A 19,918-nucleotide genomic window follows, 5' to 3' on the forward strand; every position below is an offset into this window, starting at 1 on the left:
GGTTGGTCCCCAAATCTGGGCCACCTCATAGGCAGCAATGGCCGCAAACCTAATCGTGGCCCTGAGTCCCAGTTCCAGGGGGAGGCCCAAGCGTGGCCCAGCATATGCAGGGAAGGGGTGCCTACCCTAGCCTCTTCCATAGCGCTGACCCCTGGCACTCTTGAAATATACTTTTTATTGCATTTCTGCCGTTTTACAAAAATATGACAAAATAAATTAAAAACAAATAAATAATTGCCTGTTCTGTGTGTGTGTTCTGTAGGTTTTGGGGGCTTTGTTTTGCTTACCCCCCTCCTGGTTGAAAGGACGACGGCAGATAGGGTGGCCTGGGCCCTCAGAGGGGCAGCCGGCCCTGGATGGGTATTGCATATGAGCTCAGTGGGCAGGCGGGCAGCTAGTGCCAGCCACTGGGCCAGCACACAGCCTGAGGGCTGGGGCTGGGGCTGAGTGTGGGCTCCGGAGACTCGGGATGCCCAGAGGTGGACAGTGGGGGCGGGAGGCTGTAGAAGCTGGTGTCCCCTGGCAGAGGCTGTGGGGCAGGTGGGGCCCCAGCATGGGCACAGGGTGGGCACTCAGTGGTGGCAGCAGTGGCAGGGACCTGGTGTGGGATGGCACCCTCGCCCCCACAGCCCCATGGCCCGTCCCACTGCCAGCAGCCGGTGGGCGGCGGTGTCAGGGGTCTGGGCAGCGGCGGTGGTGGCGGCGGTGATGGCAGCGCAGGGCTCCAGCTGCGGCAGGTGCGGAGGGCAGGGGCACCCACTGGGGCCAGCGCTGTCCCTGCGGAGGTGAGAGGGGCCATTCCGGGGGGTGCTGCCTGTGCCGCCGGACCCAGGACCCTGCCCGCTCTCCCCTCCCGGGCGCACAGGCACGTCAAGGCCTTATTGCTTCTGGTTGGAGGCCCAGTGGGGCATCTTCGTAGCATCCCCTGCCTCTGGGCACTAAGGACAGTCTGGGGAAGTTCCCCCTGACATGTGACCTAAGTCCCTTGTGCTGTAGCTGCCACCTCTTGGGCTCCTAAGGGCTGGGGTTGAGGTGAAAGAGGAGGTAGGGCTGGGGAGGGGGGTGTGAGGCCTGTGCCTCCACCTGGTGCAAATGTGGGTATAACCTGTTGCTGAGCTCCCCAGCCACTGGGTGGGCAGCCCCAGCCCCACCTCTGAGGAAAGGCTGTGTGAAGATTTGCATAGAGCCTAGGGGGTCTAGGCACACCAGAGTGAGCTGGGTTGGGGGCTCCCCAAGAGGGGTACTCTGAGGGGGTTTGGCATCCCTCCCTGGGATGAAGAGGGTCAGGCACATGGCTCTCAGCTTTCCAGGGCCCCCAGAGAGACTCCACACACCACGATTCCAGGTCCCCAACCGGCACCACAGACCGGGGCGCTTCTGTCCCCAGGCCTGGCCACCCCCTAACCCCAAAGCCAGGCCCGGCATCCCCACCCCCGAGTTAAAGCTTATGACCTGAGCCTTCCTCCTCGGGCCGGGCGGCTTCCAGCTCCTCCGCCGCGGCCTCGTCTGCCGGCCCACTCCGCTGGGCCCGGCCACCGCCGCTGCCGCTGGGGATCCCATCTGGCTGGGCCTGCCCCACAGCCCCGGTGGCCCCGGCCTCGGCCCGGGCCCCGCCAAAGGGGAAGAGCTTGCCGGCGTGGAATGCTTTGGGCGGCGAGTGGCTGCGCTGTTCAGGGTCCCGCCGGGTCTCTGGCGACTTCAGGAACTTGAAGCTGAGGAAGGCGGGCAGGCGGGTGTCGCTGCCTGTAGGCGACTGGGCGGCAGCCGGCCGGGAAGTTGGGCCGGTGGTCGCGCCAGCCGGTGAGGCTGCGGTCCCTGAGGACAGGAACTTGCTCTGCAGCGGGATGATCTGCTTCAGCTTCATGACGTTGTTGGGTGCTAGCAGCGAGCCTGGGCGCTTGGGCCGCTCGGCGCCGTGGCCGCCCGCCCCGCCGCCCTTGGCTTTGGCCGAGGCTTTCTCGGGTGCAGCGGGGTCCAGCCCGGAGCCCTCGGACCGTGCCTCCTCCCGGCTGCCAGCGGTGGTATCACGCTCCCGCCGAGCGTGATGTTCTGCGTGTCGCTGCCGCTCCTCCTCCTCCCGCCGTCGCCGCTGCTGCTGCTGGTAGTGGTGCTGCGCCTGGCGCTCATGCTTCTGCAGACAAAGCACGCGCTATTAGGCGACAGGCACCTGAACGGGCGCCACCCACGGCCCCAGGCCCACACGGGTGCACTCTGCAGAAGTTTAAACACTTATTGGGTACCGACTGGGTGATTTCTGTGGATGTAGGAGACATTTAAACACTTGTTGGGCACCAGCTGAATCTCCAGACCCACTTTCGTCGCTGTCTGCTGGAGTGGGAGAGATTTAAGCACTTATCGGCTCACCTGGCCCACACTGGGCCATTTCTGCTGAAACTGGATACTGAGGGGCAGCTGGCAGATGGCTACCCATGAGGACCAGCTCTGGGCTAGCCCAGCACTGGATGTCACCAGGATTCCGGAAGGGTCCCATGCATTTGGAGCACTAATTGTGACACCTCGACCCCTGCTGGCTGCACACTTGCCCTGGGGCCAAGGGCTCAGCCATCAAGATCTGTCTTTGCCACCCGTCAGCAGCGGAGAAGGAGAAGCCTTACTGAGTGCAGAAGGGGAAACTGAGCCCAGCCTGGCTCCCTGTACCTTGAAGGCCTCCCGGCGCTGGTATTGGAGCTTGGCCATCTCCTCAGCTACCCAGCCTGGGATGTCTGGGATCGCCACGTGGATGAGGTACTTGAGCAGCAGAGCAAAGTGCTACCAGGAGAGAGAGACACAGGCTGCAGGCTCCGGGGACTCCCACCTACCCACCCCTCAGCCCAGCCTGGCCGCCAGCCGTACCTCGAGCACCACCACAGACACGATGGCTGCCTCTGGGCCGAGCCAGGGGAAGAGGCGCTGCAGCTGCCCGCACTGGCCGATCAGGTAGCAGTTGACTACGATTGCCAGGACGCCCATGGCCTCCATCACCCTCTGTGGGGTGGTAGGTGAGGCGGGACTTCAGGAAGGGCGGTTCCAGGACCCTCTCCTGTCAGCCCCGCCCCCTCTGCCAGTTGCCCTCACCCTCCCTCCCCACCTGCCACTGGCCAATGCTCTCAACACGCTGCCCGAAGGGCCGCTGCAGGCCCGTGCACAGCTTGAAGGCATCGCTGCGGATCTCGAGGAGATTGTTGATGAGGGCACAGAGAGCAGCCAGGGGGAAGGCCGAGGAGAAGAGCACTACATAGCCGAACTGCACGAACATCTCCTGGTAGTCCTGGAACGTGTCCTGCGGTGGGTGGGCAGGTGGGCCGCTGTCATATCAGCATGCCTTCTTTCTTAGACCGCTTCCTCTCATCAAACCCTGGGCTTATGCTCTCTGGTTGGATTATTCCCTAGGAACCCAGAGCCCTCCCTGCCCTTGGCCTTCTCCAGCTGACCACGCCTTGGGATTGTGCTAGCTGTCCCCTCCTGCAGGCTCCCACCACCTTAGGAGCCCTGGTATCACCTCAATCACCTCCATCCTCAGACTGTGCACCCATCCCCCAGCCCTGACTCTGCCCTTAGACTGGGCCCCCTGTTCCAACTCTGCCCTCAGACTGTGCACACACACACACACCCCCCAGGTCCTGCCTCTACCCTCAGACTGTGTGCCCAACCCTGCCCTGCCTCTGCCCTCAGACTCTGTGTCCATTTCCTAGAGACCCTGCCTCTGCTCTCAGACTGTGTGCCCCCTGCTCTGCCTCCTCACTCACATTGTGTGCCTCCCTTCCTGCCTCCACCTTCAGACTGCCCCCTCCCCTGCATCTCACCCTCACACTGTGTGACCCCATCCTGCCTCTTCTCTCAGACTCTTTGCCCCATCCTGCTTCCTCCATCAGACTATGTGCCTGTCCAGCCTCCTCCCTTAGACTGCCCCCACCCTTGCCCTGACACCCCTCTCAGACTGCCTGCCTGCCCTGCTTCTGCCCTCCAACTCTGCCCCCCTAGCCCCACCCACTTCACCTCGTACTTCTTCATGCAGCTCTCCAGCTCTGCCTGCGTGAGCTGGGCCGAATGCTCCTCCTCTGGTGGGTCAATCCAGGAAGCCCGGTTCTGCCGCCGGCGGGCTGAGTCACCCACACCCGGTTCAGGTTCCGAACCACTGTCGGGGCCCTGGTCACGGCCCTCACCCCCAGCCCGGCGCAGCAGCACGGAGGCAGAATCATGCTCCGGACTGCTGGGGGTGCCCTCAGCCTCATCGTCTTCCTCAGCCAACGTGAACACACCAGGCTCCAAGCCCTTCTCCACCATGGTGGGGCTGCCCTCCTCCAGCAGGGCCTCGGGGTTCAGGCCACGGCGCCTCCCGGTGCCCCGCTCAGCAAAGCTGACCTTCTTCAGTCGCAGCCCACAGTCCAGGAGGCTGCCATCCTCCCCCTCCTCCTCATCCTCTTTGTCCTCCTCCTCCTCATCTTCTTCTTCCTCTACCTCCTCTGGGCCCCCGTGCAGCCCATCACCCTCCTCCCCACCTTCCCCAGCTGGCCGCCGCTCCGCCATCGCCTCCTCCTCCTCCTCGGGTGCCCCGCAGCCCCCTCGGAGACACTTTCGGCCCCCCATACCAACACTGCCGCCCCCCTCCACAGCCTGGGGTTCGAGGTGGGGAGGCACAGGGCGCCGCGGGCCCAGCAGGCCCAGCAGGACACGGGCCAGCTCCCAGATGGTCCGGAGACCCAGCTCGCCTTGGCCCAGCCGCCGGTACAGGTGAGGCTGCAGGACCTCACGTATATTCTGGAGGAACTGCCGGGTGATGAGCAGGGTGGCCAGCATCTGGGGGCAGGAAGGGGGTGAGAGCGGCTGCATGGGGGGCAGGTGGGGCTGGGAACCCCTGAGCATGTGCCCACACCTGCCTGCTGGTTCCACCCCTGTCCCCTCAGGCGCCCCCAGACTAGAGGCCCCATATTCAGGCTCCAAATTTGCCAGGCACAGCCTTGCATCTGAGCAACCCCAGGGCCTCTGCATGCCCTGCCACCAGCCCCATCCCCTCTTTAAGCCCCAGCTGCAATGCAGCCACACTGGCCAGCCCTTGTGCTCGGCCCCCTTGATGCCTGCCCATACTTTGGCCCGGGCCTCCAGCAGGAGGCCCCGGAGGGAGAGGAGGAGCAGGTGGAACCGCAGGGCCACGAGCGGGACCAGCACCGCCTGCAGCTGCCGCTCGAGGCTCTGGGACAGGGACAGGACGAGCAGGAGCTGTGGAGGGACCGACGGACAGGTGGACGGACAGATGGGGCAGAGACAAGCAGAGAAAGGACACATGGACGCACGTACAGAAAGGAGAGAAGGATGGAGGAGGGGGGAAAGAGCTGGGGCCCGGGCCACCACACCCCTCTCTCCCCCCCCATGGTATGGGTCTCCAGGGCCACCACCCGGCCTGGCACTTACCTCTTTCAGGCGCTCCATGTCCTTGAGGTAGAAGCCAATGTAGAAGAGGCTCAGGTATGAGTTGACAAACTGGAACTGTGGGAACAGGTGGCAGTCACCCTGTGCCAGCCCCTAGGCCCCCATTACCCACCCACCCACCTGCCTGAGATCGCTGCTCACCAGGACCACCTTGATGATGAGGTGCTTCTCATAGGCACTCTCCAGCCGGTAGTTCTCTGGGGGTGAAGGGGGCAAGTCAGGGGTGATGGGACCCGAAGAGGTGGTGAGGAACTTCATCCAGGGATGGGTGGTGGGTTGGGTGGTAGGATCTCCCCTTGTGGGGCATACCCATGTCATTGAGCCAGACGGCAAGCTTCTTGTAACCCTCTGCGCTGGCGCTGACCAGCAGGGCCAGCATGACTTTAGGCAGGAAGCGGGTGAGGCGGGGCAGTCCCTTCACATTCAGTACCAACTCCTGCAGTTGGGGTAGGGTTAGCTGGGTTAGGGCTCAGGGTGGGGGGTGAGCAGGGGTCACAGTCACCCAGGGGCAGGGCTCCGGTGAGCAGGGAGTCACAGTCACCTGGGGTCAGGGCTCAGGGGTGGACAGTGGGCTCACAGTCCCCCCGGGCTTAAGGCTCGACTTGTAGGTTAAGGGTTTGGGTAGGGGGTTCACAGGTCATTCAGGGTCAGGGCTAGGGAGGGCTGGCCAAGGGGGTCATCTGGGTCAGCTCAGTGGTGAGGGGCTGGGCAGGGGTCCCCACTGGTCACCTGCAGTTGGAAGCAGCCGAGCATGAGCAGGAAGACACAGACCAGGCAGGTCAGGCACAGCGGCAGGCTGACAAGCAGCTGGAAGAGCAACCGCTTCCAGGGTGGGTAGTAGAACTCTTCCGCCCTAGTCACAGGGCTGATGCGCCGGATGCCCTGAGGTGGGGTGGGGTGGGGTGGGCAGCAGGAGGCCCAAAGGCAGGGTGTGAGACTCCGTCACCCTTCCCAGTCTTCAGTTTCATTTTCCCTCCACTCTGTTCTTGCTCCTCTGGTGCCCCCCACCCTGTGTGGTCTCTCCATTACCCTTGGGCACAGACCCCGACTGACCCTAAACTGGGGTCGCGGCTCCTCCACCGCTTCACCCGGGGAGTCCAGCGTCCCCCACTTGTAGGCCAGCTCCGCCCCCCTCCGCTTCCACTCCTCCAGGAACAACGTGGACCAAACCACGTTGAAGAGGGCAAAGACCACACAGGACACATCTCGGCTTGTCTGCAGGGAGAGGGAGGTTCGGGCATTGGCACGTGGGCCTAGGGACTGTGTCTCAGTTCCCTAGCCCCACCCACCGCCCCGACGCGCACCTGATCAGCCTCGGTGAATGTGTACAGCACTGAGCCGAAGACGGCCGGGTACACCATCGCTGATGTGTAGAAGCCCAGCCAGGCGAAATACATGGCGATCTTCACTCCGAAGTAGTCGCAGATCTCATCTGCAGGGGAAAAGGTCCCAGTCAGCCCCGCCGGCCTCCTCAGACACCCTGCCCACCGGCTCCCAGGCCCTGGGCCGCACCAAGAGGCTGGTTTTCACACACTGCCTGCACCCACGATTTCATGAGGCGGTTCAGGATGCGCTGCTCGTGTACCGGGAACACCTGCTGGATGATTCCGCGGGCCGCCAGCTCGGGGACTGTGGGGGGACGAGCGCCGGTGACCCCTGCCTCCCTCCACCACCGTGCACCCGGGTTGGCTCGCCCCGCTTGGCTGAAAGCCAAGTCACAGCTTTTCACTCGTTCTTAAACTGCCGAGGCTCTTCGCCAGGGAGGAATTCGGGTGGAGAGAATATCTGATTCTCCTGAAGAATTTGGGGCTGCAGGGGTTGGTGGGGGAGACAGGGAGGCACTCGAGAGGGTGGGGTTCCAGTGGGGAATCATGGTTTTAAATAAAGCCACTTTGCGATTTCCAGAGGCCTCAGTCCATGGTTCTGAAGTCTGAGGTGGGGCTCAAAGTTGGCATCGGAAAGTGCACTTGAGGTGGCTTGTTTCTTGGAGGGGAAATTGAGTTCTGAGGCCCAGGGTCTCAGCCATGCACCACTGGGAGCGCTGTCCATGGTCCTACCTCGCCTCTTAGGCCAAGAAAGAGCTCCACTGGCCACACCCCCAGGGACAAGCCCCACCTTTTCACCAAGGCCACGCCCCTCTGCTGATTTATTGTTCAGGACCAAGGGTCCGCCCAAGTTTTCACTAGCTGATTGGCTTTAGGCTCCACCCTCCTGCACCAATAGCTGCTCTTCTAAGAGCCCACCCCAACTTCCCACTGGGGTTGGAGGGCTGTCCCCGCCCTGCTCACTGATTGGCTGGTCCTCCAGGAAGCGCACGTTGTGCAGAGCTTCGCCCTGCTTAGCGCGCAGGTTCTGCAGCCAGAAGCGGATGATGCTCTGGCGTTCCTGTGGGGGATAGGGTGTGAGCTCAGGGACAGCGAGCCAGGGATGTCCGTGGGGAGCTGGGGCACGAGCGTGTGGAACGGGGGACACGGGGGAGGAGACAGGGGACGTGGGGAGGACATGGGGGTGAGGGAGGCTCACTGGGCTGGAGACAAATAGGGGACGGGGACACACAAGTGGGAGACTCGGACATGGGCGTGGGGCGCGGACATGAGTGGGGGACTGGGAGACGGGTCGAAGGCAGGGTGCAGGGGCAGGGCCGGCTCCACCTGGGAGGTGAAGAAGCGTAGTTCGCTCTCTATGTTCTCATAGATGAAGTCCTCCTCACAGGAGAAGCCACGAGTGCCCCCGCCGAACTCCACCTTCACCGCCTTTCGCAGCCCTAGCTCGTCAGCCCCTCGGAGCAAGCTGCGCACAGGAAAAGGAAGGTGGCTCACTGAGAGGCCCCAGCTAACCATCCAGGAGCTAGGATGGTGCAACTGGCGGGGACACATGTGGGGCAGCTGGACAGTGCACTTGGTGCGTGGAAAGGCAGGGAGGTAAGTGGCAGGGTCGTCGAGAGGCCTGGCCCCAGGGACTCGCCTCTCATAGGTGGCAGTGACGAAGAAGGCATAGGCGCGTGTGTGGCGGTGGTGGCGGACTTGCACGATGAGCTCTGGGATGCCCACGCGGATGTGGTTCAGCAACCATAGCAGCGTGTGGTCATCGGTCGTGTCTGGCAAGGGGCACAGGGTCCGATGGCTCTTGCCACGAGGGGCCGAGGCCTCCTACAGAGTCTAGCCCGAGCTCACCCCGTGTGGGCACCGGCGGACCGGCAGGGTACCTGGGAAGGTCATCAGGACGTCGCAGTTCTCAGTGGGGACCGTCTTCATCCATGCTTTGTGGGACACCAGGTAGCGCCCCACCTGCAGGAGCCGCTTCCCAAAAAGCTTCTCTGAAGGGCGGGCGGGGCGCCGGGTCAGGCCACTCGGGACTGGACCAGACGCCGGTTCAGGCCACTCCGGACCGGACCTGGCCCCTGCTCACACCTGCCAGGCTCCCCAGCACTCTCAGGCCGGCATTCAAGGCCTTGGTTTGTTTTCCTCCCTCCACGCTTTTGCACCAGCCTCTGCCAGAATGCCCTTCCCCCAGGTCCTCCCCTACAAATTCTACTCATTCTCAGGCCCAGCTCCGCCTCCAAAGCCACAATCAAGGGGAGCTCATTTACGAGCAGCCCGGAGCACTTCACCATATTATGTCCGCCGTGGGTGCGGCTCTTACCCCCATGTAACAGGTGAGAAACTGAGGCCCGGAGGAGTTAAGCAACTTGCCCAAGGTCACACAACCGTGCTGGGATTCGAACCCAGAACCAGTCGTGTCCTCCGAGGGGAGGATCTCTCAACCGCGTCCCCGCCCGGCCGAACCGGTACCACCAACCAAGGGTGGCGGGGCTCAGCCCCCACCTGGGGCTCTGGGAGGGAGGGAGGGGCGTGTCCGGGTCTCTGTGCTGGGACCCCAGCTCGCTGCACCGTTCAGCCCCACCCGCCCGGCCGCAGCCGCAGTGCCGGGAGGGGCCTGCACCCTGACACTCGGCAGCACTCCAGGCCCAAGACAGCTGACCCCAGCCCCTCCTTCCAGGTCCAGCAGCCGCGCGCAACCCAGGCACCTGCCAATCCTATTGGGGTCCCACTGCCGCGCACATACCCAGCACCCCCGATGCAGGGGCTGCAGGCTCGCCCTCGGGTGGGGGCCTCTTGCCGCGCTCGCCCTCCAGGGACGTGCCCCCGGCGGCGGAGATGGCCTCAGCCATGGCGAGCCAGGGGCAGGTCAGGGGCTGTGGACGGCCCGGGCGCCGGGGTGCCGCGGGCTCATGGGGCCGGCGCCGCCGCCGAACGTGCAGGAGGAAGAGACAAAGGCCGTGCCCGCCCGCGCCGGCCGCTGTCCCCGGGCGCCCGAGTGCTGCTTCTCGTCCCCGACCGCACCGAACCTCGATTCTCCTTCTCCAGCCCCGAGCGCGTAGCTCTCTGGTTCTCCACCACTCCCGCCCGCCTCACTCTCTGGTTCTCGTCCCCGCCCGTGTTGTTTTCTGATTTCCCGTCTCCCCCGCCCACCACGCTCTCTGGTTCACGTCCCCGCCCGCACTGAAAATTCGGTCTCCTCAGTGTCCCCGCCCGCGCCGCATTCTGGGTGTTCAGACCTAGAGTCTCCGCCTTGTAGCCTTACTTTCCCCATCTACAAACCCAGCAGCGCAGAGGCGCAGTTTGAAATCTGGGATAGGCGTGATTTGCTGAGGGAGGACGTGAGAGAGCCGTGGGCCTGGTATGCGAAGCTTGGGAAAGATTCCGGGTAGTAACCATAATGACAACTCCCATAGCAGGGATGTGAACTAATTATAGTAGGTCAGGCCTCAGGACTTTTCGCACGTGCAGTTCTTGCTTCCTGGGACACTCTCATTTCGCCGTCACCCAATTAGCCCTTACTCCCTTAAGGATGTAACCTCCTCAGAGAGGACCCCTCATAAAGTTGCCAGATTTAGCAAGCCAAAATACAGGTCTCCCAATTAAATTTGAATTTCATATAAAGGAATAATTTTTTTGATTGTTGTTGATGTCAGTTGCTGTCGAGTAGATGAAAGCTCATGGCGGCCCCATGTATGCAGAGTAGTAGAACTGTGCTCCATAGGGTTTTCAAGGCTGTGACCTTTTGGAAGCAGATTGCCAGGCCTCTCTTCCAAGGCACCTCTGGGAGGGTTCAGTCAACCTCTCGGTCAGTAGTCAACTGTTAACTGTTTGTGCCACCCAGGGACTCCTAATTTTTTGATAGGTTCCCAAAATTACACAGGACATAAACAACCAAACCAAACCCACTGCCGTCGAATCTATTCCGACTCATAGCGACCCTATAGGACAGAGTAGAACTGCCCCATAGAGTTTCCAAGGAGTGCCTGGTGGATTCGAACTGCCGACCTTTTGGGTGGCAGCCATAGCTCTTAACCATTACAGCACTCGGGTTTCCACACAGGACATAGTTATCTAAAAAAGTTATTCCTTGTTTACCTGAAATTCAAATTTAACTGGGTATTCTGTATTTTGTCTCGCATCCCTACCCCCTGGACCACTCAGAGAGTAGCCTCTGCCGTTAGACTGGGAGCTCAGTGAGGGCAGGGACCGGGTCTGGATCCAAGTGCTTGGCACACAGTAGACACTTGATGTATACTTGTGACAAACAGAACAACTCGGGGATAGCGAATGTTGTCATTTATTCCTATTTTACAGATGAAAAATTGAGGCTGGGCAGGGTACGGAGTGGGGGATTCGAACTTTTCCAAAGCCCGGCTGCACCTTCTGCTCGTCCGTTTGTTCAAGAACCAGAAAATTGACCGCAAGAAACAGCTGTGGAAGACCCCGCCCAGCCAAGTGCCCGGAATTCCACCGTCTGCGCCTTATTCCGCGCGGTACAGCCGCTGTCCTGGGTTAACCTGAAAGTAATCTTCAGGGCTCCCCTTTCTGGTCTTCGGTGAGCCCGAGACAAACCGGACACCCACAGCCCTGAGGGATTAGGACTGGGACAGAGAGAGGGTCAGGGAAGCCCAGAGAGAGCTATGCTGAAGCACCTCTGGTGGGCTTCGTGGAGGAGGAGTCATTGGAATTAGGCCGTGAGGCTGTTTGTCAAAAGAAGAACGCCCGAAGCCGAGGGAACTGCAGGAGGAAAGGCTTGGGAGGGGCGAGGAAGCTGGAGAGTTTGGGGCAAAACAAGTAGAATTCTTCCCAGAAGTTCAGGCAAGATATTCCCTGGGCTAGGGTTGTGAGATGCTCTGAGCTTCAGATCTCAGCCTGGCCTTACCAAAAACCAAACCCACTGCCCTCAACTGAATTCCGACTCACAGCTACCCTATGGGACAGGGTAGAACTGCACCATAGGGTTTCCAAGGCTGTAAATCTTTACGGAAGCAGACTGCCACATCTTTGTCCCGCCGAGCGGCTGGTGTGTTCTAACCGCCGATCTTTCGATTAGCAGCCGAGCGCTTTAACCACTGCACCACCAGGACTCCTAACCTGGCCTTAGAGAAAGGTAAAAACCAAATCGGTTGCCGTGGCGTAGATCGCGACCCCATGAGTGTCAGAGTAGAGCTGTGCCTCATAAGGTTTTCAATGGCTGATCTTGCCTAAGTAGATCGCTGGGTCTTTCCTCTGAGGCGCCTCTGGGTGGACTGGAACCTCCCACCTTTCTGTGAGCAGCCGAGTTCATTTACCGTTTGCACTACCCAGTATTTCTGCAGAGAGGTGTAGGCCCCCTTTTCTTGGGCAGGAAAATGAACACAAATAGGTCCTTGCCTAGTCTAAAGCTAGAGTGGCCGGAGGGAAAACAGGAACCCTCGTCTCGCTGTCATTTCCACTGCTTTGTGCTGTGCCCTCACCTTCTTCCCGCCCTCATTTCCGTTGTGTCGGATGACGGCTGCGCTAGGACCCTAAAACCTAGGTCTCTGGTTGCTGGGGAACGCCATTTCACTGCACACCCTCCCCCGCCCCTCGTGCGGCTCAAACCAACCAGTAAGAATGAAAATCTGCAGTCTGTGGGCGGGACGTCTCCGAAGGAGCCCAATGGAAGGAGCCCAACGGTAGTCCTGAGGCTCTCAGCGCTCGGCCAATCACGCCACGAAGGGGGTGGGACCTCCTGCCCGTACTTGCCTCCCAGGAGCCCCGGCGAGCGGCCAGGCAAGGTCGCAGGTTGTGAATCCATGTGGCGGGGGTTGTGGACCTTGCAGGCCCGGGCAGCACGTGGGCTTCTCAGGTGGGGCGGGTGGGGAACCCCAGGGAGAATGTATGATAGTAGGGGGGTGCTGCTTGGACCTTGAACTCACCCCTGGGGTCTGGCGGTCCAGTTCCCTGCTGCAAAGTTACTATTAGCGTCCTTCTCAGGCGTCCAAGCCCCAATTTGTCCACCCCCTGCAGCAAAGCCCACATCTGGGTCACTTTCTGGGGTCGGTCCCAGTCGGGTCACACTCTGGCCTTAGACCCTCCAATCTGTTCACCCCGAGCCTCAGAGCCCCCAGCTGGGCCTTAGAGTCTTCCACTCGCCTGCCACCCTGCGGCACAGCCTCCAGGACGCGCTGACCTGTCCTCTCCCGCCCCAGACTCTGCTCGCGCCACGGCAGCGGCGTCCCGGCCCCCGGCTCTGGAGCCACCATCTTCGCGCTGAGCTCCGGCCAAGGCCGCTGCGGCGTCGCTGTGATTCGGACCAGTGGCCCGGCCAGCGGACCCGCCCTCCGGAGCCTCACAGCGGGCCGGGACCTGCCCCCGGCCCGTAGCGCCAGCTTGCGCCTGCTCAGCGACCCGCGCTCCGGGGAGCCGCTGGACCGTGCACTGGTGCTGTGGTTCCCAGGTGAGACCAGCTCCCGAAGCCCCTGTAGCTTCCTATTGTCTGGAGTCCCCACTTCGGGCGTGTGCTCAGGCTGTGGTCTCCCTGGACTCCTCCCTGTCTCTCATCTAGGTCCCCAAAGTTTCACGGGCGAGGATTGCGCGGAGTTCCACGTACACGGAGGCTTTGCGGTGGTAAGCGGAGTTCTGCAGGCTCTGGGTGAGTAAGCCAGCAACAGATTTGAGGCCAGTCTTGCCTGTAAGCCTGGGTGGAGCATGTCTTCCCAACCCAGGGGCTGAGGACTGGGGCCTTCACGCAGGTGGTGTGCCAGGGCTGCGGCCTGCAGAGGCGGGTGAGTTCACCAGGCGGGCGTTTGCCCGCGGGAAGCTGAGCCTGACCGAGGTAGAGGGCCTGGCAGATCTGATCCACGCGGAGACAGAGGCGCAGAGGCGGCAGGCCCTGCGGCAGCTGGACGGGGAGCTGGGCCGCCTGTGCCACGACTGGGCTGAGACCCTCACCACGGCGAGTGCAGGGGGCAGGGTATCCCTTCCACTCATTCTCTGTGCGAGAGTTCTCACCTGTCCCTCTCCTGTCTGAGAGCCTCCTGCCTGCAGCCCCCAATCTGGCCCCTTACGTCACGTGGCCTGATAAGATGGGGGGCCCTGGGTGCTCACACTCCCCCTCCCCCAGGCTCTGGCCCATGTGGAGGCCTATATCGACTTCAGTGAAGATGACAACCTGGAGGAAGACGTCCTGGAGCGAGGTAGGGCCTGCTAGAGTGCGGGGGCTAGGGACACCCTGGCATCTCAGCCGTCTGAGCCCCCCCTGACTCTGTCTCTCTGCCTCCCCCCAGTGGACAGCTCAGTAAGGGGACTGGAGGCCGCACTGGGTGCACATCTCCGAGATGCACGGCGAGGGCAGAGGCTCCGTTCTGGGGCGCACGTGGTGGTTGCGGGACCTCCCAACGCCGGCAAGAGTAGCCTGGTGAACTTGCTCAGTGCGTGGGAGCCAAGCTGGATGCTGGTGCTGTGTGGGAGACGGGGCCTAGAGCTGGGGGCAGGGTGGACCAAGGCTCTGTCTAGAGACCTGGTGGATGGGGGAAAGAACAGACTCCCTCAGCTCTACCCTTCTCCTTCCTCTCCTTCCCAGGCCGGAAGCCTGTGTCCATCGTGTCCCCTGAGCCAGGGACCACCCGTGATGTGCTGGAGACCCCTGTGGACCTGGCCGGGTTCCCGGCACTGCTGAGTGACACAGCAGGGCTGCGCGAGGGTGTGGGGCCTGTGGAGCAGGAGGGTGTCAGACGGGCCCGCGCGAGGTGGGTGGAGCCAGGCTCTTATTCTGCTTTTTCTCCGTATTGTGTTCGTTTTTCATTCTTCCTGAATTAGAGAAAACTGCTAAACTCTCTTAAGTGGGGAACTCCAGTGGTTTGGGGAAGGCAGCCCTTTAAGTTCTGCCTTCGTTCCTGCCTGCCCCTCCCTCTTATGTTCTGCCCCGCCCCCTCAGACTGTGCCCCCTCCCCCCTCCCCGCCCCAGTCACCTAATGGGCTTTGCTCTGGCTTCATGCTAAGTTGGTTCTTCCTGCTCCCCCAGGCTAGAGCAGGCTGACCTCATTCTGGCCGTGCTGGATGCCTCTGACCTGACCTCCCCCTCCAGCTGCAACTTCCTGGACACGGTTGTGGCTCACTTAGCAACCCAGAGCACCAATGAGAGCAGCCAGCGCCTCCTGCTGGTGCTGAACAAATTGGACCTACTGTCATCGGAGGGCCCAGGGCTCAGTCCTGACTTGCCTCCCCACCTGCTACTGTCCTGCCTGACTGGGGAGGGGCTGGAGAGCCTCCTGGAAGCCCTGAGGAAGGAGCTGGCTGCATTGTGAGTCCCCTCTCCTAACTCCAGACTGGAGTTAAGTAGGAGCTGAGCTACTGGCTTTGGGCACATACTTGCCTCATACTTAGTTTGTGTGTCTGTGACATGGGTACAACCATCTCCACCCTTCACTCCGGAAGGTTGGCTGAGAAAGTTGAAAGTGACCATGTTCTCTGTCTCTTTTAGATGTGGGGACCCATCCACAGGCCCACCACTTCTGACACGCGCAAGGCACCAGCATCACCTCCAGGCCTGCCTGGATGCCCTAGGCCACTACAAGGAGGCAAGAGACTTGGCCTTGGCAGCCGAGGGGCTGCGGGTCGCCCGAGGGCACCTGGCCCGCCTCACGGGGGGAGGGGGCACTGAAGAGATCCTGGATGTCATCTTCCGGGACTTCTGTGTGGGCAAGTGAGGGACAGTGAATCCTGATGGGCACCACAGGGTGGAGACCAAGGCTCAGACCCTGGCTGGGCAGATGCCCAGAAGCCTTCAGCGGTCTGGGAATAGCTTAAGACAAGTGGAATTCTCATTCAGCCGAGGAAGAGCTTGATACCAAAACAGGGAAGCAAACAGCTGCCTTCATAGGTAAAGTGTTCCATGTTGCTAGTGGTAACCAGGTTGTGGCCAGCCAGATTCCCTTGCAGAGACTAGCTGGGCATTTGGGCCCTGGAGTGGGGCTGAACAGAAGTCCCTTTTGAGTGCGAGACACTGGGGGAGTAGGAATGGAGAGTTGGGATTGTGGCGGGGCGGATCTCAGGATTTTGTTTGCTTTGTAGTTTTTAATTTATTTTGCAAATTCCAAAGGAATGTAAATATAAAACAGTGGGAGTAGCATCAGAACCTGTGTAACTTCACGGGAGTAATGACCAGGATCAGCCCAAAGTTGATCCCTGTGAGGTAGAGGTGAGACATACCTCCACTCCAAACTTTTTACCAATTCTGACACCAGCCAGCCCTCTCTCCTTCTCTTCTGGGTTTGATAATCCATTGCAATGGCCACAGAGAACTCACAGACCTTACTTACAGTTAAATGACTTATTAAGGAAGCAACAGGGTACAATTTAGGATCAACAGGGTACAACTCAGGGTCAGGAAACATGCAGGCAAGGTCTGGAAGTCTCCCCTGAATTGGAGAGCATATCCCTCCCTTCTTCGGTACAGGACAGCTCTCTCAGCTCCTCTTGGCCATGCAAGCAAGCAGGCCCTTCTTTCTGCTATGCACGCCCCCTTAGGATAGGCCTCCCTGCTGTCAGCTTCTCCACTGGTTCAGTGACCCAGCTCATAGCCAGTGTAGAGTTTTGTTCAGTTCTCTTAGCTGCATTCCTAGTCGCAGGTTTCTTCCATCACCCTCTGTGAGGTTGGTTCCGTGGAATTCAGCTCCTCATCAATTTCAAGGCATAGCCCTCCCACCGCCCCCTCTTGGTAGGCCATAGATCCTTCATTTGCATAGTATATTGACCAATCCCTGCAAGGTGCATACCAATCACAGGGCAGGCGGTAGCCCAGGACCAGACAAAAAGTATCAAACCATCCCTGTTCACAGCTTGCCCAGGAAATGTCAATCAACCTGAACAAAGTAACAAACCCTCTGGGGTAGAAAACTAGGGCAAAGGTAACTCCTTAGGGCTTAGGGGAAAAATCTATCAAACTATTTCCAAAGAACTAAGGTAAAAGGCCCCGTAAAGGAACTCATTTCACCACAGTAAAAAACTCAGGTGATGCTGAAATGTTTAAACATGGAAAACTCCCTCATCTCCTTTCCAGGGGTCACAGCGTAATATGTTTTTCCAGAACTTTCTCTGCACATTTACACATTTGTGAATGCACCTTTCAAATATTTGTCTTGTGTTATATAATGAGAGTGTTTATTACTGTACAAATAGCCATTTCTTTTCAAACTTAAAAAAATTCTTATTTTTTATTGTGATAAAATATATATAACAAAAACTTGCCATTTTAGCCATTTTATGTGTACACTTCAGTGACGTTAACTACAGTCAACCTGTTGTACAGCTGCCACCATTATTTCCAAAGGTTTTCCATCACACCAAACTAAGACTCAGTGCCCCTGTAAAGATGGCCTGGCGGAGGTGTCTGACCTACTCTAACTTCATGAGGGGGAAGGAGAATCAAAATCAACAGCCCAAAGCTGGTTTCTATGAGGCTGAGGTCAGACACCGCCACCGTCCAACCTTTTTACCAATTCTGACACCAACTGTCCCTCCCATGGTACTCTCTACTTCTCTGCTAAAGCTAGGTTCCATAATTTGTTGCAATGGCCACACACAACTCAGGAAATATAGTAGTCTCCTCTTACCCGTGGTTTTGCTTTCCGTGGTTTCAGTTATTGCAGTCAAGCACAGTCCATAAACTTCTGATTATGATGTTCTTCCAAAAGGTTTTGGAAAAAAAAAAAAACCCTTCTATCTAGTATCCCCAACCGTCAACATCATGGCTTGAGGATCCTTCTTTAGCGGTACCATCAGAAGGTCAATAGTAACCTAATGCTGTCACAATGCCTACATCATTAATCTCGAAACATAGGCATTTTTTCATCTCACATTATAAGAAGAATGGTGCATACAGTACACTATGATTTTGAGTGAAAGACCACATTTCCATAATTTTTATTACTGTATATTATAGTCATTCTATTATTGTTAATCTCTTACTGTGCCTAATTTATAAGTTAAACTTTATTATACGCATGTATGTTCAGGAAAAAACATAGTACATATAGGCATCCACTGGGGGTCTTAGAACATATCCTCTGGAGATAAGGAGGGACTACTGTACTTGCAATTATGGGGTTTATTAGGGAAGTAGCAGGTTATAATTAAGGGTCAGAAACAACATAGGATACAGTTCTTCAATCAGGACAGCCTCTTCTTAGCCATGCCTGCAGGCAGGCCTTTCTGGCCCTCCACCCTGCCACTGCCCTGCTAACAGGGCAAGTGTTACAAATCTCTTTAGTTCCACCAATAAGTGCCCAGGGGGAACCTGTCTTAGGCTGGGTTCTCTAGAGAAGCAAAACCAGTAAAGCGTATAAATATATAGAGAGAGATTTATATCAAGGGAACGGCTCACACGTTTGTAGAGGCTTGAGTGTCCCAAGTCTGTGGATCAGGATAGAGGCTTTTTTTGATTCACATAGCCACAGGGGCTGGTGAACCCAGGATCGACCGGACGGAGAGCAGAGCTCTTGCTCACAGGCCGTGAAGATCAACGAATCCCAAATTTGGCAGATAAGCAGATAGCTCAAGTCCCAAGAACTGGAGGTCAGACAAACAGGAGACAGCCATAGGATCCAGAGTGAGCAAAAAAGCCAGCATGTCTGCTTATATTCACATGCAGTCCACACCCCCAAGGAAACTCCCTTTCAACTGGCTACTCACAGCAGATTAGATCATGGGAATGATCACATACAGTGAGAATCATGGCCCAGCCAAATTGACAAACAATTTCAAGGCATAGCCCTCCCACCAGGGCCATGAACTGACCAGTCTCCTCGTGGTAGGCCACAGACACTTCACAGAACCCTACTCCACCAGTAAACCTAGCTCAAAGGCACTCAGCCCTCTTGCTCTGAGGGTCAGCACGCCTACTGTAGCTGCTCCATCTCACGTCGGACCCCTGGTTCTGCTGCTGGTTCTGTTGCATTTGCTGCCATCTTGTGCTGTCTCTGATGTTACAGCTCTGTCTCCTGGGTCTAGGAGTTTCTCTGCACAGGGATCCCGGGTCCACAGGACATGCTCCACTCCTAGCTCTTCTTGATGATAGTGGGCCTTCCCTTCCCCCTGGCTTCTCCTTTTATCTCTTGTAAGATAAAAGGTATGACTCAAATAAGGGCATGACTTGAGTAAGGGTAGGCAGTAGGACTGTGACTCAAGATACATCCAGCCCTAATCCTGCCTCATTAACATAATGGGCAACTCACTCCCAAATGTTACCATAACCACAGACATAGAGACTAGGATTTATAACATTACAAAATAGAAGATAATTACATCAGATTACAAAATGGAGGATGACTACATCATTATACAACTGCCAAACTGCTGAAAATCATGGCCTAGCCGAGCTGACACATAACTATCACAGATTCATACACCATATTTGCGTAGCCCACACAGTCATTGTGTGGGTGTCACAAAGACTATGGCTAGAAAGACCTTATTAAGGAATTCACTGCACCGCAGCCCTTTAAGCAACTCCCCAATCCCCCTTTCCTCCAGCCCCCAATAATCACTAATAAACTTTGGTCTCTATGCATTTGCTTTTTCTAGATACTTCATATAAATGCGATCATACAATATTTGCCCTTTTGTGACTGAGTTTTCTCTCAGCATGAGGTTTTCAAGGTTCAGTTATATCGTAGCCTGTATGAGTGCTTCGCTTCTCGTCATGGCTGAGTAGTATGCCGTTATATGGACGGACACCATTTTATCTGTTCATTTGCTGATGGACACTTGGATGGTTTCCGCCTTCTGGCTATTGTAAAAAGTGCTGCCATGAACGTTGGTGTACAGGTTTCCGTTTTTATTTCTTTCTTCACTTCTGAGTAGATACTTAGGATTGCTGGATCATATGGTAACTGCATGATCAACTTTTTGAGGAACTGCCAAACTGTCTTTCTCAGCGGCTGCACCATTTTACACTCCCACCAGCAATGCATGGGGGTTCCGGTTTCTCCACATCTTCGTCAACACTTATTTTTCTTTTTTCAGTGTTATTTCTTTTTTAGTAGTTTTTTTTTTCCCAAAAAATCGTAATCTTGTTTTGTACAAATGTGTGCTGATAATCTCTCTCTGCTACCTTAATCCTTCTAATGAGTGGTAAAAGCACCGTTACACATGCAGTAATTCAGCAGTTTTATGTGTTTTTGAATATCTGTTTAAAGATGACCCTA

At 57.8% G+C, this 19,918-nt stretch overlaps 2 protein-coding genes and 1 long non-coding RNA gene across 5 annotated transcripts; 2 read left to right on the forward strand and 1 right to left on the reverse strand.

The window, feature by feature from the left end:
* Nucleotides 1–341: 341 nt before the first annotated feature.
* ANO8 (anoctamin 8) lies at nt 342–9,849 on the reverse strand. 3 transcript variants are annotated; one of them, XM_049877359.1, is made up of 18 exons: nt 9,493–9,848; nt 8,633–8,743; nt 8,392–8,524; nt 8,079–8,217; nt 7,716–7,812; nt 6,940–7,056; nt 6,732–6,859; nt 6,481–6,642; nt 6,157–6,309; nt 5,737–5,863; nt 5,569–5,624; nt 5,410–5,484; nt 3,997–4,797; nt 3,089–3,280; nt 2,854–2,985; nt 2,659–2,769; nt 1,453–2,131; nt 342–777 (listed from the first exon to the last, which is right to left on the reverse strand). In XM_049877359.1, exons 1-18 carry the CDS (start codon nt 9,596–9,598, stop codon nt 395–397), a joined length of 3,702 nt encoding a protein of 1,233 aa, XP_049733316.1. In that variant the 5' UTR covers nt 9,599–9,848; the 3' UTR covers nt 342–394. The 3 variants fall into 3 exon arrangements, with proteins under 3 accessions (XP_049733316.1, XP_049733315.1, XP_049733317.1); XM_049877358.1 differs by having other exon boundaries at nt 8,633–8,782; XM_049877360.1 differs by lacking the exon at nt 6,940–7,056 and having other exon boundaries at nt 8,633–8,782; nt 9,493–9,849.
* LOC126072345 (uncharacterized) lies at nt 8,311–11,254 on the forward strand. Its single transcript, XR_007516492.1, has 3 exons — nt 8,311–8,348; nt 8,972–9,082; nt 11,064–11,254. It is a non-coding gene; the product is annotated as an uncharacterized LOC126072345 (long non-coding RNA).
* A 109-nt stretch (nt 11,255–11,363) lies between these two features.
* Nucleotides 11,364–16,990, forward strand: GTPBP3 (GTP binding protein 3, mitochondrial). Its single transcript, XM_049877362.1, has 9 exons — nt 11,364–12,579; nt 12,923–13,170; nt 13,279–13,365; nt 13,466–13,668; nt 13,837–13,909; nt 14,000–14,143; nt 14,296–14,461; nt 14,737–15,015; nt 15,196–16,990. The coding sequence occupies exons 1-9, from the start codon at nt 12,101–12,103 to the stop codon at nt 15,419–15,421; spliced, it is 1,905 nt and encodes a 634-aa protein (XP_049733319.1). The 5' UTR covers nt 11,364–12,100; the 3' UTR covers nt 15,422–16,990.
* The last annotated feature ends 2,928 nt before the right edge of the window (nt 16,991–19,918 follow it).

This window comes from Elephas maximus, chromosome 3 (genome assembly GCF_024166365.1).
Source record: "Elephas maximus indicus isolate mEleMax1 chromosome 3, mEleMax1 primary haplotype, whole genome shotgun sequence".
NCBI classification, from domain to species: Eukaryota; Metazoa; Chordata; class Mammalia; order Proboscidea; family Elephantidae; genus Elephas; species Elephas maximus.

Coding starts and splice junctions, on each gene's coding strand:
- ANO8 (XM_049877358.1), bottom strand. CDS start 9,598: ATGGCTGAGGCCATCTCCGCCGCCGGGGGCACGTCCCTGGAGGGCGAG. Junction 5,864..6,156: donor TCGGCTGCTTCCAACTGCAG/GTGACCAGTGGG, acceptor CCCCAACTGCAG/GAGTTGGTACTGAATGTGAA. Junction 2,986..3,088: donor AGAGCATTGGCCAGTGGCAG/GTGGGGAGGGAG, acceptor ACCACCCCACAG/AGGGTGATGGAGGCCATGGG.
- GTPBP3 (XM_049877362.1), top strand. CDS start 12,101: ATGAACACAAATAGGTCCTTGCCTAGTCTAAAGCTAGAGTGGCCGGAG. Junction 13,910..13,999: donor GGAAGACGTCCTGGAGCGAG/GTAGGGCCTGCT, acceptor GCCTCCCCCCAG/TGGACAGCTCAGTAAGGGGA. Junction 14,144..14,295: donor TAGCCTGGTGAACTTGCTCA/GTGCGTGGGAGC, acceptor TCTCCTTCCCAG/GCCGGAAGCCTGTGTCCATC.